This window comes from Heterodontus francisci, chromosome 1 (assembly GCF_036365525.1).
Source record: "Heterodontus francisci isolate sHetFra1 chromosome 1, sHetFra1.hap1, whole genome shotgun sequence".
NCBI classification, from domain to species: Eukaryota; Metazoa; Chordata; class Chondrichthyes; order Heterodontiformes; family Heterodontidae; genus Heterodontus; species Heterodontus francisci.
The window spans coordinates 152,277,549-152,293,662 of record NC_090371.1 but is presented as its reverse complement, the minus strand read 5'-3'; the positions used below and the strand labels follow the sequence as shown (position 1 = coordinate 152,293,662).

Here is a 16,114-nt window from a genome sequence, read left to right as displayed (position 1 = left end):
GGTTCTCTAACTTTAGGGGAGCTATTTCTGATGTCCCTTCAGCAGAACCAGGGGGGCTCTGTGTTTGAGTCACTGTGGTGTACCTGCTTTTGAAGATTCCCCTGGAAAATATTTGTGCAAAGTTTGGTCTGGCAAAGAGCCCACACTGAGATCATGGTCACTGAGCTGCTCTTTTGCCAGTTTTTCATGAAGCTGCTTCAATGTGGTTCTCCTCAGGAGACACACTCATTTGCCAAAGACAGAGTAACAGGTATTTTGAAAGGGCTTGTATCCCTCCTCAATGGATAGCAGTAGCCCTTTTTTGATGGACTTCACACAACGGTAGTTGACAGTACTGTCATGAATGGTGATGGTTCCTTGCCAACAGCAGACTCCGAACCAGACAACTGTCAACTCATCCTTCCCATTAACTGGGCAGACTCAGAGGAATGCTCCACACTTCCCACATATTCTTTGGGATGCAAGAAGCATTCCAGTGCAAGGAACATGAGCAAAGATAGTCAGAGTAACATCTTCCTAATCTACACTGTTGCCTATAACCATCCCGTCTCTTCTACTCTTCCAACACCATCACACTGGGCAATATCTAGTGTTTCCTGTGGCTCCTCAACATCCATAATTCTCAAAATGCTGGTATGTGTTTTGGAAAGTGAAAGTGGTGACGTTGGGTGTACTGTACTGCTTTGAATTTCTCTGCACACCACTGGTTGCGGCACCATCATCTGGGAAGAAAATAGAGGGTAGGTTTCTGAGTCTATTGACACACTTTGCGGACTTTGATAGTAATGATGTGGAAAACTGTTTCTCACCATGTGAAAACTGTATGCCAAAAATCAGGAGGCAGAATGAAATTGAAACATAGCTCCTGCTTCTCCTTCAACTGTGTCCATGCCAATGCAGGGCAGGATCCCTTGTTCAAAGGTTGTCAGGCTTCATTGTGTTGCTGCCATTACTGGTACCACTGTAGACCATCTTGTGCACACCATCTTTTTCAGTAAAAGTGACATAACTAGACTTCATTGGCAGAGTGCATTCAGTAAGACTCTGGTACACCGTGTGCAATACCTCATACCATCAGACTGAAATCTCTATATGTAAAGCATAGTAAAGGCTGCAGCATTATGGGGCCACCCTCTTGTTCTCAAATAGTGGTAATTAATCAGCTTATTAACTGCTTCAGAAATATGAAATATTAGCTTTGGTGAAAACATGTGCTGAGTGACCAAATTCTGCTTTCTGAGATGAATGAACTTGTGAGGCACAAATCGAACCAGAAGAAGCCAAGGTGCAGCTGCCAGTTTGATTGACAGGTGGTACAAACAAAAATGAGTGAACTTTAATAAATTTGGACTATTCCTGAAATCATAATCTTCTGCTATTCACACTTCAATTTTTCCTATTAACCTTTAGTCTGCAGCAGAGATCAAAATGCAGGAGCTCAGATTACTCTAACACATCACTGAACTTCACTGACATAGCCAAGATTACAGTCTGTTACTGGACACTATTTCAGGGTAGCATAATAGTGAAATTTCTTCCTACTTTTTCAAAAAAATTTTTGCTCAAAAAATCTTCCTGGAATCTTCAAGATTCAAATCATGTTTGTTATTTCTATTATATGTTTTCTAGTAAAGTTCAGATGATTTTTTTATCACACGTCATGAGGTCATAAAGCCCTGATTTCATGTTCCAGTTGTAAGTAACCCTGCACCATATTTTTTACAAATTTTCTGATCTCGCTCAATCATATTTGATTTTAAATAAGCTCACATATAAGTTCAACCTGTATGATATTTGATTTGTTGTAAATGTCCTTTTGTATATTATAATAACAGCAAGAGGTCACAAGAAAAACAGCCATATCAGTAGAGCATTGACCTCAAGCCCATTCATCCCAGTGCACACATATATTTCTGTGGGGTAGAGTAATGGAATGTTCTGGCTCTGGGTGCGTTTGCCTAGCATTATGAAATACATGGTTCATATTTAACTAACTATTGCACTGGAGTCTTTTGTAAGATGGCGTATTGGAACTCGGCTAGTTCAACACATTGAGTAAATGTTTCTGGTTCTTGGCCAGGTTACTAGGCATGGAGGAAGATAAAACAAAAATAAACAAGGAGTGCCTCCAGCTGGCAGTTAATGGAGTGCCACTGCCTACAGTTCTGACCTCCTCACTTCCTACCTGAAAGTGAGCAACCAAAAACAAGAAATGAAGAATAAAGGCCTTATGTTGACAACATGTATAAAACAAGTGCTAACGAATAGTATTAATAGACTAATTGATTTATTGCTGAAAACAGTGAGAATCTTACATTTCAATGATGGAATCCAAGTCAATGAAGGCATCTCTTGGTAAGGATCTGATGCCACTGTTAGCCAAAGAACTGAAAACAAAATAATTAACATTAAGGAGCCACCTCATTAGTTTAAATACCTTCTGAGAAATTACTTGTTGTTATAGTTGGTTTATTTCTATAGAAAGAAGAATTTAAAACTTAGATTATGTTAAAATAATTTGACAAGTGACAATAACATGAAGACTTACAGATGGATCAAATCTCTGAGCCCTCGAAAAGCATGTTTTGATATAGACTCTATTTTGTTGTCTTCGATGAATCTGTAGAAGTTAAGACAGCCTAGTTAGTTCAAATGATTGAGTAATTTGATCATTAATATGATGAAGCAAATTTAAAATGCAAAAAGAAAAGAACTCACAAATACTCCAGATGTGGAAGCCCAGCAAAAGCATCATCTTTTATTGACGTAACTGAATTTGAATTCAGGAGTCTGAAAGAAAATCAACTCTTTTGAGGACCTTAGAGCTTTAAATTTATGTTATACATTTTTACTAAGAAGCAACATCCAAACTAGAATTATTGAGAATAGATTTAACTTAAACTTGATATAAGCAATAAATCTTGACAAATTTGTGAGAATTTTCTTCCAAAGTTGTATAGTTTTGGGAGAAAAGCAATGTCTGAGCTAGGGTGTGAAGGCGACAGTGAAAGGTTTTGATTTGGGGAGAGGAGAACAGGAACAGAAGCAGAGGCAGCTGGACAGATAGTCTCCATCATGATGATGAAGAAATCCATGAATTCCTCACGTTTGGTGTTAGAGGTGAGGGTGGAGTGAACGAGAGAGAGGCGTTTAAGGAGAAGGTCAGCACTAGAGAAAAGGATATCTCTAAATAGGCAAGAAGATCATCAATGGAAGCACCATACCAAAACCTATAGAGAAAATCATGAGTAAGCTAGAACTTTAAGGTGATGGATAATTTCAGAGTTAATGACAGCTTCCATAACTTTAGAAAGTGTTGTTAGAATGGTCGTAATTAAAGGGTCAGATTGATTACCTTTCTTCGAAGTAGAGTAATCACAAACAAATGCCCAAGCAGAAGAAAGGTAGATTGGACATCAGAGAGAGTTAATACTTTATGGAACAGCGGTTAATACAAAGACAAACATTTTAGCGGGAGGGATACCATCAGGACCAAAGTCTAATTGAAGTCCAGAGCAGAGGATCCATAACATTTACTGGAACTTGATGTTGGTTAGCATAGAAGAACAGAAAGGAGCTACAGAGAGAGTTTCTTTACTCAGACCATTAACTTTAACGGCAGAAGGAAAAAGTGACCCAAAGAGGTCAGCTTTCTTTTAGGGGAGTTAGCAATTATACAATCAAGCTGGAAGAGAAGTAGGGAGGTAAGTTCACAGAAATACAGAATCAGATTTCATAAGACTTGAGTGGGAGAGATGAAGAAGGCCAAAAGTTGTTGCTTCCCTTCAATACAGTTGTGTTTAGCAAATTTTTAAAAATGCTTCTATAAAAAGATTCAGCAAATAAAGTTAACTGTTTAACAATGGTGTAAAACACAGAACCAGTAACGAGTGTGATATTTCACAGAAATTCACTTCTTAAAAGCTTAGATTTCTAACAAAGTACAAAAGAAGAACTCTGCAGTCTTATCCACAACACTTCTTTTCTGAAAACAAATAATGAAGTGAGAAATAAAATGCAGTACATTTCTTCCAAAATAATGATGTTTGCAGACTTTCAAATTACAAGTATGGATGTCATTTTATACAGTTTAATGCAGCAGTGACCCCTTTCAAGCTGAGTCTGTTAACATCAGTATTCTAGTAAATATTATGATGTATTTTCCAGAATGGATTTACAGAAGTTACAAGTAGAAATAAGGTTAGCTCAAGATATCTCAGATCAGTCAAGGCACTGGCCCCCCAAGCAGTCTGTTGATCCCAGTGTAAGTGCTCAGAACTGCCCACTGGGAACTTCTACCTCTAACCCTTCCAGAGCATTTGGAGTCAGCAGTAGACAAGATGATTTGATAGATTTGACTTTGTTTGATAAAAATTTTAAAAGTTCTAAGGACAGATATTTTGAGCCACAGAAAATTGAAGTCAGGTGATTTAAACAAAAGTATTTGAGCTACAAGATGGCAGAATGAACATAATCAGGTACATTTTCATTGAATTGAAAGTTGGAGTGGAAAATAAAAGAGGAATTGGAAAGAAAGAAGTGAAAATTTGAGTTTCAGTTGGAAATGATAGCTGAGGACAGTATGGTTTGAGCTGGAAATAGGCAGAATCAAGATTTGAGAAGAAGCTAGAAATATTCCAAAATTGTAAACAAAAGCAAGAAGAGGAAACAGTAGCTGTGTGAGTATGGTGCTGGCTGACACAGAGGTTGGAATATGCTGTGAATCTTCCAATGATATTTTTATAATAATTCATATTGTTGATGGAGAGAAGAAAAGCATAAACCATGGTGGCTGTGGCAACATGAAAGGGGTGTGAACAGTCCCACATGGAACAGCATTGTAATCTTTTGGTGGCTTCATTGTGTTCTCTGTTATTTCTCAGTGAGGCTCAAATGACGGAACACATCACATCAACCTGCCCACTAAGCATTTCTCCACTTGGCATCTCAGGAGGCCATCGAATGTATAGCCAAACTAGACATCCCATTATAAGCTTCTCCTGTCATATGAAAGGAATAGCATTAGGAACATTGGAGCAGGCATAGGCCATTCAGCGCAACAAGTCTGCTCCACCATTCAATAAGATCATGGCTGATCATCCACGTCAATGCCTTTTCCCCACACTATCCTCATATCCTTTTATGTCATAGGTATTTAGAAATATGTCAATCTCTGCTTCAAACATACTCAATGACTGAGCTTCCGCAGCCCTCTGGGATAAAGAATTCCAAAGATTCACAACCCCCTGAGTGAAGAAATTTCTCCTCATCTCAGTCCTAAGTAGCTTCCCCCTTATTTTGAAAATATGTTCTCTGGTCATAGTTGTAAAGTAAAGTCACCAATATATGCAATTATGCTGGGAATTGCACCCACTGATGAAGGCAGCTTCCCAAAGCACTATCCATTAGTTCAAGCAGCTAACAACCAAGTGACTGAGCCAAGAAACAGTGTTTGACCATGATACCCATGAACAGAAGTAGCTTTCTTAACATAAAAGCAAAATACTGCAGATGCTGGAATCTGAAATAAAAGCAGAAAGTACTGGAAATACTCAGCAGGTCTGCAGCATCTGTGGAGAGAGACTAGACTAATGCTTTGTCTTTTGATACAACTATTAGCACTCCCTTTGCCATTGATCTGTGACATCTTTGTCATTTAATCTCTCCTGCCCTCTGCCCTATCACACACCTTCCCTTTTGTTCTTCTTCCCCTTCCCCCTTTCTACTTGCTCAAAGCCTATTACATTTCTAACCTTTGCCAGTTCTGATGAGGGATCACAGACCTGAAACGTTAACTCTGTTTCTCTCGCCACAGATGCTGCCAGACCTGCTGAGTTTTTACAGCACTTTCTGTTTTTATTTTAACTTTCTTAACATCTTCAGTAAAGAAAGAAGAAGATGAAAATAATTGGATACTGTCAAGAAAACATGATATGCCAAACGAGCGATTTTTAATTTATCAGTTGGAAACTTACATTAAACTTTTAATGGAAAATATCCTGCAGTTAACTTTTAAAAACTAGCAGCCAAGATGGCCACCACAATTTGCATCTGAAACTGGCAGGGACGAGGAAAGTTCCCAAAAAGGCAAACCAGCAGTGAGGGAGATGCATGGGAGTGCAGTGGAAGCTGGGCAGACACCTGCGAGTGGTAATGTCCCAAAGGACATGGGGCAGATTCGCAAAGAGACCTTCCCCACAGAAAAGGGACACAGGAATAAAAAATGCCCTAAATTAAACAGCACTTGTGTGACTCACCAGAAAACTAAAAGTGAGGTCAGTGTGTATCTACCCACTAGAGAACCCAATGATCAGGTCCTAAACCCCAAGCTAATTAAACCCAGCAATTTCAAGTCAGAATTCAGCAAGAACAAGGGCCCAGAGGAAATCTCAGATACCTCATAGGGGCTACAAAAAGCAATTTATTACACACTGCCACTATAGGGAGAAAAATTATCAAGTTGCTGGAACCTGGATGGTTAAAGCTGCATTGCAGGAAAAAAACAATGTCATCGTTGTCATATTGTCCAGGGTCTAACCCAACACATAACCATCCCAGACAAAATCCAAAAAAATAAAATTAAATCAGCATAGCTGTTGCAGACAAAGCCAGCTACAGAGGTTCTAAGATTTATGAGTGAATTTGAGGAGTGAGTCTTGAGAATGAATGTGTGTTTTCTTTCTTTTTCTTTTCCACACCTTTAATGAAATGTTCCTATTGTCACATTTCATTCTGCATGATATGGAAGTGCCAAGAAAACATAATATGCCAAATGAGGGATTTTTAATTATCGGTTGGAAACTTACATTAAAACTTGTAATGGAAAAAATCCTGCAGTTAACTTTTAAAAACTAGCAGCCAAGATGGCCACCGCAATTTGCATCTGAAACACCTCTTTACATTCCAAAGACCCACCCAGAGACAGAGGTCTGGGCAGTATGGACCTAGAACAATGGCTTGCTCTAAGTGATTGAATTACCTAAGATTGCTTCATTAGCACGGCATTCAAGGCAATCTTAACACCTTGCCTTTGACAGAGCTAACCCCCTCCAAGTGTACATATTGGTATCCTGGGGAATGGGGAGTCAATTCCGAACCCTGAATATCATTAGTGATATCACTGTGATAGTAATCCAGTGATTACACAAAGGCCATCATACAAAGAACAAAGAACAAAGAAAATTACAGCACAGGAACAGGCCCTTCGGCCCTCCAAGCCTACGCCGATCCAAATCCTCTATCTAAACCTGTCGCCTATTACCTAAGGGTCTGTATCTCTTTACTTCCTGCCCATTCATGTATCTGTCTAGATACATCTTAAAACACGCTATCGCGCCCACGTCTACCACCTCCGCTGGCAATGCGTTCCATGCACCCACCACCCTCTGCGTAAAGAACTTTCCACGCATATCCCCCCTAAACTTTTCCCCTTTCACTTTGAACTCATGTCCCCTTGTAATTGAAACCCCCACTCTGGGAAAAAGCTTCTTGCTATCCACCCTGTCTATACCTCTCATGATTTTGTACACCTCAATCAGGTCCCCCCTCAACCTCCGTCTTTCTAATGAAAATAATCCTAATCTACTCAACCTCTCTTCATAGCTAGCGCCCTCCATACCAGGCAACATCCTGGTGAACCTCCTCTGCACCCTCTCCAAAGCATCCACATCCTTTTGGTAATGTGGCGACCAGAACTGCACGCAGTATTCCAAATGTGGCCGAACCAAAGTCCTATACAACTGTAACATGACCTGCCAACTTTTGTACTCAATACCCCGTCCGATGAAGGAAAGCATGCCGTATGCCTTCTTGACCACTCTATTGACCTGCGTTGCCACCTTCAGGGAACAATGGACCTGAACACCCAAATCTCTCTGCACATCAATTTTCCCCAGGACTTTTCCATTTACTGTATAGTTCATTCTTGAATTGGATCTTCCAAAATGCATCACCTCGCATTTGCCCTGATTGAACTCCATCTGCCATTTCTCTGCCCAACTCTCCAGTCTATCTATATTCTGCTGTATTCTCTGACAGTCCCCTTCACTATCTGCTACTCCACCAATCTTAGTGTCATCTGCAAACTTGCTAATCAGACCTCCTATACTTTCCTCCAAATCATTTATGTATATCACAAACAACAGTGGTCCCAGCACGGATCCCTGTGGAACACCACTGGTCACACGTCTCCATTTTGAGAAACTCCCTTCCACTGCTACTCTCTGTCTCCTGTTGCCCAGCCAGTTCTTTATCCATCTAGCTAGTACACCTTGGACCCCATGCGCCTTCACTTTCTCCATCAGCCTACCATGGGGAACCTTATCAAACGCCTTACTGAAGTCCATGTATACGACATCTACAGCCCTTCCCTTATCAATCAACTTTGTCACGTCCTCAAAGAATTCTATTAAGTTGGTAAGACATGACCTTCCCTGCACCAAACCAAGTTGCCTATCACTGATAAGCCCATTTTCTTCCAGATGGGAATAGATCCTATCCCTCAGTATCTTCTCCAGCAGCTTCCCTACCACTGACGTCAGGCTCACCGGTCTATAATTACCTGGATTATCCATGCTACCCTTCTTAAACAAGGGGACAACATTAGCAATTCTCCAGTCCTCTGGGACCTCACCCGTGTTTAAGGATGTTGCAAAGATATCTGTTAAGGACCCAACTATTTCCTCTCTCGCTTCCCACAGTAACCTGGGATAGATCCCATCCGGACCTGGGGACTTGTCCACCTTAATGCATTTTAGAATACCCAACACTTCCTCCCTCCTTATGCCGACTTGACCTAGAGTAATCAAACATCTGTTCCTAACCTCAACATCCGTCATGTCCCTCTCCTCGGTGAATACCGATGCAAAGTACTCGTTTAGAATCTCACCCATTTTCTCTGACTCCACGCATAACTTTCCTCCTTTGTCCTTGAGTGGGCCAATCCTTTCTCTAGTTACCCTCTTTCTCCTTATATATGAATAAAAGGCTTTGGGATTTTCCTTAACCCTGTTTGCTAAAGATATTTCATGACCCCTTTTAGCCCTCTTAATTCCTCGTTTCAGATTGCGCCTACAATCCCGATATTCTTTCAAAGCTTCGTCTTTCTTCAGCCGCCTCGACCTTATGTATGCTTCCTTTTTCCTCTTAGCTAGTCTCACAATTTCACCTGTCATCCATGGTTCCCTAATCTTGCCATTTCTACCCCTCATTTTCACAGGAACATGTCTCTCCTGCACGCTAATCAACCTCTCTTTAAAAGCCTCCCACATATCAAATGTGGATTTACCTTCAAACAGTTGCTCCCAATCTACATTCCCCAGCTCCTGCTGAATTTTGGTATAGTTGGCCTTCCCCCAATTTAGCACTCTTCCTTTAGGACCACTCTCGTCTTTGTCCATGAGTATTCTAAAACTTACGGAATTGTGATCACTATTCCCAAAGTAGTCCCCTACTGAAACGTCAACCACCTGGCCCGGCTCCTTCCCCAACACCAGATCCAGTATGGCCCCTTCCCGAGTTGGACTATTTACATACTGCTCTAGAAAACCCTCCTGGATGCTCCTTACAAATTCAGCTCCATCTAGACCTCTAACACTAAGTGAATCCCAGTCAATGTTGGGAAAATTAAAATCTCCTATCACCACCACCCTGTTGCTCCTACAGCTTTCCATAATCTGTTTACATATTTGTACCTCTATCTCACGCTCGCTGTTGGGAGGCCTGTAGTACAGCCCCAACATTGTTACCGCACCCTTCCTATTTCTGAGTTCTGCCCATATTGCCTCACAGCTCGAGTCTTCCATAGTGCCTTCCTTCAGCACAGCTGTGATATCCTCTTTGACCAGTAATGCAACTCCTCCACCCCTTTTACCTCCCTCTCTATCCCGCCTGAAGCATCGGTATCCTGGGATATTTAGCTGCCAATCATGCCCTTCCCTTAACCAAGTTTCAGTAATAGCAATAGCATCATACTCCCAGGTACTAATCCAAGCCCTAAGTTCATCTGCCTTACCTACTACACTTCTTGCATTAAAACAAATACACCTCAGACCACCAGTCCCTTTGCTTTCATCATCTGCTCCCTGCCTACTCTTTCCCTTAGTCACGCTGACTTCATTATCTAGTTCCTTACAGGCTTTAGTTACTACCTCCTTACTCTCCACTGACCTCATTTGGTTCCCATCCCCCTGCCACATTAGTTTAAACCCTCCCCAACAGCGTTAGCAAAAGCACCCCCAAGGACATTGGTTCCAGTCCGGCCCAGGTGCAGACCGTCCAATTTGTAATAGTCCCACCTCCCCCAGAACCGGTCCCAATGTTCCAAAAATTTGAACCCCTCCCTCCTGCACCATCTCTCAAGCCACGCATTCATCCTGACTATTCTTTCATTTCTACTCTGACTATCACGTGGCACTGGTAGCAATCCTGAGATTACTACCTCTGAGGTCCTACTTTTTAACTTGGCTCCTAACTCCCTAAATTCTGCTTGTAGGACCTCATCCCGTTTTTTACCTATATCATTGGTGCCTATGTGCACAACGACAACTGGCTGTTCACCGTCCCCCTTCAGAATGTTCTGCAGCCGATCTGAGACATCCCTGACCCGTGCACCTGGGAGGCAACATACCATTCAGGAGTCTCGTTTTTGACCACAGAACCGCCTATCTACTCCCCTTACAATCGAATCCCCTATGACTATAGCCCTTCCACTCTTTTTCCCGCCCTTCTGAAAAGCAGAGCCAGCCACGGTGCCATGAACCTGGCTACTACTGCCTTCCCCTGGTGAGCCATCTCCCTCAACAGTATCCAAAACGTTATCATGTGACTGACTGTCCATCTCTATGAAAGCCAAAAAGTTTCCTTGAACAAAGACAGGCAGAAATCAGATTGTGCAGCAGCAGAAAGGCTGTGTGCCTTTCCCTCTTTCTTTCTCTCTCTCTAGATAACACAAGTTTGAAAACTGTCTGCGACTGTGGACCCTCCAAACCTACAGATTTCTACAGACAGAGACCAGGGAGAGAGAGCCACCTACAAGTCTTACTCCAAGAAAGCCTTGAGCCAAGCGGGCCAGCCACAAAGTGCACTTTGACCAGCCAAGGCCTTCAAGAGTACAACTTCATCCGGAAGACCACTGAACCATCCAGGCTGCATTTAATTTCCATTTATTCTGGACATTAATCCAACCACAAAATCTACTTTTCCTTCTGTAAGCTGTTTGTGTGTGTGTAAGTCTCATGTGAATGTATGCGTGAATATCTCGCATAAATTTATTATTTTTTTCTAGTTCGGTTTTAGATTGTTCAGTATAATAAACTCACCTCTTTCTTGTTTAAACTCAAGAAAACCTGTGCAATTAGTTCTTTCATGATCACATTACTGAGGTAAGCACAACCACCATTTAAAAAAGGAATAAACCTTGTTGCAGTCAAATAAAAGGAAGGGCAAGAGGGGAGCCTGGGACTCCCCACCCCCCCCCCCCCCCCCCTCACCTGGCCATATAATAGAAATGCTGAAGTCTTTTTTTATTTAGTTTTCTTATATTTTTGTTTTCTCTTGGGTGCCGCTGTTCACGCTGCGCATTCTGATGGCAGCGTGCATTCTGTGCGGATGCGGGTTCCCTGAGCCCCCGCGATATTACATGTGGGGGCTCATTTAAATAGAGGGAACGGAGCAGCCACACCTGATGACATAGAGGGGGCAGCTGCTGCATCCATGTCAACGGCGTCCAGCGCCTCCACGCGGGCACCGGTGCCATTTTTAAAGGGCTTTAAGCCCTTACAATTAATTTTAATTCTTCAAGGTGTATCATTATAAATTTTTATTAAATAAAAACTTTTGTGATGGAGGCCCTTCCCCAAACCCCACAATGGTCATTTAATTGCCCAGGATAACAACACATGCCATTTTCCCTCCCCGAACTTTACCCCACAACCGTCAAACATTTGTCCTTTAACCCCTTCCCACCATCCCCACATCCAATAAGATTGTTTTCCGAAGGCACGCAGAGCACGAATGGTGGCCGTAACATCAGTGTGGGATGGCTGCCGCCTGCAGTTAAGTTCATTGAAATATTATTAATGTTAATTTGCATATGCTGATGAAGGGCCCGCCGTGAGGCGGCAGGGGACCGCACCGGGGTAATATGCGGCGGGCCCTTCTTGACGACGCGCGTCGAGGCAGGCCTCTCCCCTCAGAATTTTATCGGCCCCTGTGCCGCACCCCATGGCGTTGAGCGGCCAGTAAAATTTAGCCCTGGGTGTAAGCATGTATAGATGTGACCTTCGTAAGTACAGCACCTTGAACTGCATTGGATATTGTAATTAATTAATGTCAAAAAGGTAAGGGAAAAGACAACTTTTGTGTGGGATTGTTCAAGGTAATTCAGCTACAGTGTGGGATAATTATCTTTCAGGGCCATGAAATTATGCCATGCACTATTAGTATTTAAATGTTTCAGATATTCATATGAATGTATCAAATATCCTTATGTTAATATTGGACAATATCATTTTAAGGCATTTGTACCTATGTACTGCAGATCTTTCACAGGAAGGAGCAGGTAAATGAATTAACTATATACATATTATGTTATTCATTTGCTAAAGATTAATTATTCACCAATTGTTCTTTATGCACCCTCCCATTTTATCATATTGATTTGGAGTTATACTATACAAAACAAACCTAGAAATAATTTTCATGAGTAGGAAATGTGGCTAGACTTGGGACAATTTTAACTTTTACTGGGCTTTGGTTAGAATTCTAAAGCATGAGAGGACCGTTTACTCTCTATGAAGTTAATTTACAATTCACAAGTATTTACAAATTCAGTTTTTATGCCAGTTGCTTGTTTTGCAATTATTTTTGTTTATTTCTTCATTTCAATGGTTTGTATATTATTTATAAATGATGTGTTCATTTTGCTCCTATTTGATTTACTTCTTCCAATAGAGAATAAAAGTTTGAATTAAAAATGCACCGTACCAAACACTCCAATCCGATGTTCAGTGCAGGTCATCAACATACTTGTTTGTGCCAACAGTTTATTGCAATTAGTTAGAGAATGCAGAGCTTTACAATTAATTATCTTTGAGAAAGATTGAGCACTGACCTGCATACATCAAAGTTTCTACTGGTGACTCCTCTCTAAGCTTTTACTAGTATTGATTGCATTGACGAGCTGTAGTCATAAACTTGTTTCAGTGCATGTTTTCATTCCCAAAATTACTTGTATAAACTGCCAAGGAATGATGTACCATTTGTTGAGATGGCAATAAACATTTAGTTTATTACATCTATGAGCAAAATTTGTTTTCTTTTAAATTATAGTCTATGTTTCTGATTTGAATGGTTATATAATCCATGTTCTATTATTCAGTAAAATCATTGTTGCTACAATATCCATCAGTAAGCAATGATGAAAGTTATTTTCCCATGTGACAGTTCTTCCTGTTTAGTACATTTATATAAGGATAATGTGATTTAGCTGCCCAAGATTTGGCTGCTTGCAAATAAATAGAATCTATTTAAAATAATAAATAAATATCACTGATTTTTTTTTTCCCCAAATGAGTATTAGTTACAGTAGAACCATAGAAAAATTACAGCACAGAAGGAGGCCATTCAGCCCATCATGTCCGCGCCAGCCAAAAAACTCGCCGCCCAAACTAATCCCATCTTCCAGCACCTGGACCATAGCCCTGCAGGTTACAGCACTTCAGGTACATGTCCAGGTACATTTTAAAAGAATTGAGGTTCTCTGCCTCCACCACTGTTCCTGGCAGCGAATTCCAGACACCCACCACCGTCTGGGTGAAAAAGTTTCCCCTCTTGTCCCCTCTAATCCTTCTACTAATCACCTTCCATCTGTGTCCCCTGGTAACTGACCACCCCGCCAGGGAAAGCAGGCCCTTCCTGTCCACTCTATCTAGGCCCTTCATAATTTTGTACGCCTCAATCAAGTCACCTCTCAGCCTCCTTAGTTCCAGGGAAAACAACCCTAGCCTATCCAATCTTTCCTCATAGCTGCAACCTTCAAGTGCTGGCTACGTTCTTGTAAATCTCCTCTGTACTCGCTCCAAAGCAATCACGTCTTTCTGTAATGTGGTGACCAGAACGGCACGCAATACTTCAACTGTGGCCTAACCAGCGTTTGATACAGTTCCAGCATCACATCCCTGCTTTTGTACTCTATACCTCGGCCAATAAAGGAAAGGATTCCATATGCCTTCTTCACCACTCTAGCTACCTGTCCTGCCACCTTCAGGGACCTGTCATTCCATCGATGGAATGAAAATTGCTTCTGGCTTCAAGGATTTTGTATGAAATAAGTTCAAGCCGCCTACTCCATTCCCTAGTGGGCATGGACCTGTCCCTAACTTAGCAATTTCACTCAAAGAACTCACAGGATAATTGGTGTGGAAAATGGAAAAAAAATTCACACTGGTGCAGTAGAGGGTGCTCTTCTGAGGCTGACGCAATATGCTGGCCAAGAGTACAGGCTGCCTTACTCTGCTGCAGTCCATCTGATCTCGGGGTGATGGATGCTGACACTTGAGATGGGCGAGTTTCATTCCCAAGCACTAACATTCTTTAATTTAGCACAATTTTTAAAAGGCAAGGCTTCAGTCGTAAAGAATATGTATTCTTTGAATACCAAAATTAGGGAACATAGGAGCAGGAGTAGGCCATTCAATAATGTAAAAGCTTATACAGATATGTGAAGAGAAAAAGATTAGTGAAGACAAATGTTGGTCCCTTACAGTCAGAAACGGGGGAATTTATAATGGGAACAAAGAAATGGCAGAACAATTAAATACATACTTGGTTCTGTCTTCACAAAGGAGGACACAAATTACATCCCAGAAATGTTGGGGAACATACAGTCTGGTGAGAAGGAGGAACTGTATGAAATCAGTATTAGTAGGGAAATGGTGTTAGGGAAATTGATGGGATTGAAGGCCGATAAATCCCCAGGGCCTGATAATCTACATCCCAGAGTACTTAAGGAAATGACCCTAGAAATAGTAGATGAATTGCTGGTCATTTTTCAAAATTCTATAGACTCTGGAACAGTTCCAACAGATTGGAGGGTAGCTAATGTAACCCCACTATTTAAAAAAGGAGGTAGAGAGAAAACAGGGAATTATAGACCGGTTAGCCTGACATCAGTAGTGGGAAAATGCTAGAGTCCATCATAAAAGATGTAATAGCAGAGCACTTGGAAAACAATGACAGGATCGGACAAAGTCAACATGGATTTACAAAAGAGAAATCATGTTTGACAAATGTACTGGAATTTTTTGAGGATGTAACTAGTAGAATAGATAAGGGAGAACCTGTGGATGTGGTGTATTTGGACTTTCAGAAGGCTTTCGATAAGGTCCCACATAAGAGATTAACATGCAAAATTAAAGCACATGGAATTGGGGGTAAGGTACTGACATGGATAGAGAACTGGTTGGCAGACAGGAAACCGAGAGTAGGAATAAACAGGCCTTTTTCCGAGTGGCAAGCAGTGACTAGTGGGGTATTGCAGGGATCAGTGCTAGGACCCCAGCTATTCACAATATATCTTAATGATATAGATGAGGGAATTAAATGTAAAATATCCAAATTTGCAGACGACACAAAGCTGGGTGGGAGTGTGAGCTGTGAGGGGGATGCAGAGAAGCTCCAGTGTGATTTGGACAGGTTGAGTGAGTGGGCAAAATACATGGCAGATGCAGTATAATGTGGATAAATGTGAGGTTATCCGCTTTGGTGACAAAAACAGAAAGGCAGATTATTATCTGAACGGCAATAGATTGGGAAAGGGGGAGGTGCAATGAGACCTGGCTGTCCTTGTACACCAGTTGCTGAAAACAAGCATTCAGGTGCAGCAAGTAGTTAGGAAGGCGAATGGTATGTTGGCCTTCATTGCAAGAGGATTTGAGTACAGGAGCAAGGATGTCTTACTGCAGTTATACAGGGCCTTGGTGAAACCATATCTGGAGTACTGTGTGCAGTTTTGGTCTCCTTATCTGAGCAAGGATGTTCTTACTATGGAGGGAGTGCAGCAAAGGTTCATCAGACTGATTCCTGGGATGGCAGAACTGACGTATGAAGAGAGATT

At 41.5% G+C, this 16,114-nt stretch overlaps 1 protein-coding gene across 2 annotated transcripts in view; it reads right to left on the bottom strand.

The window, feature by feature from the left end:
• Positions 1-16,114, bottom strand: part of lgi2a (leucine-rich repeat LGI family, member 2a) — a 54,666-nt gene that overhangs the window by 30,472 nt on the left and 8,080 nt on the right. For both annotated transcript variants that reach the window (XM_068010211.1, XM_068010122.1), the window contains exons 3-5: positions 2,719-2,790; positions 2,549-2,620; positions 2,316-2,387 (exon numbers count right to left, since the gene is read on the bottom strand). In XM_068010211.1, coding sequence (XP_067866312.1) covers positions 2,316-2,387; positions 2,549-2,620; positions 2,719-2,790 — 216 coding nt within the window. The remainder of the gene's footprint in view (positions 1-2,315; positions 2,388-2,548; positions 2,621-2,718; positions 2,791-16,114) is intronic.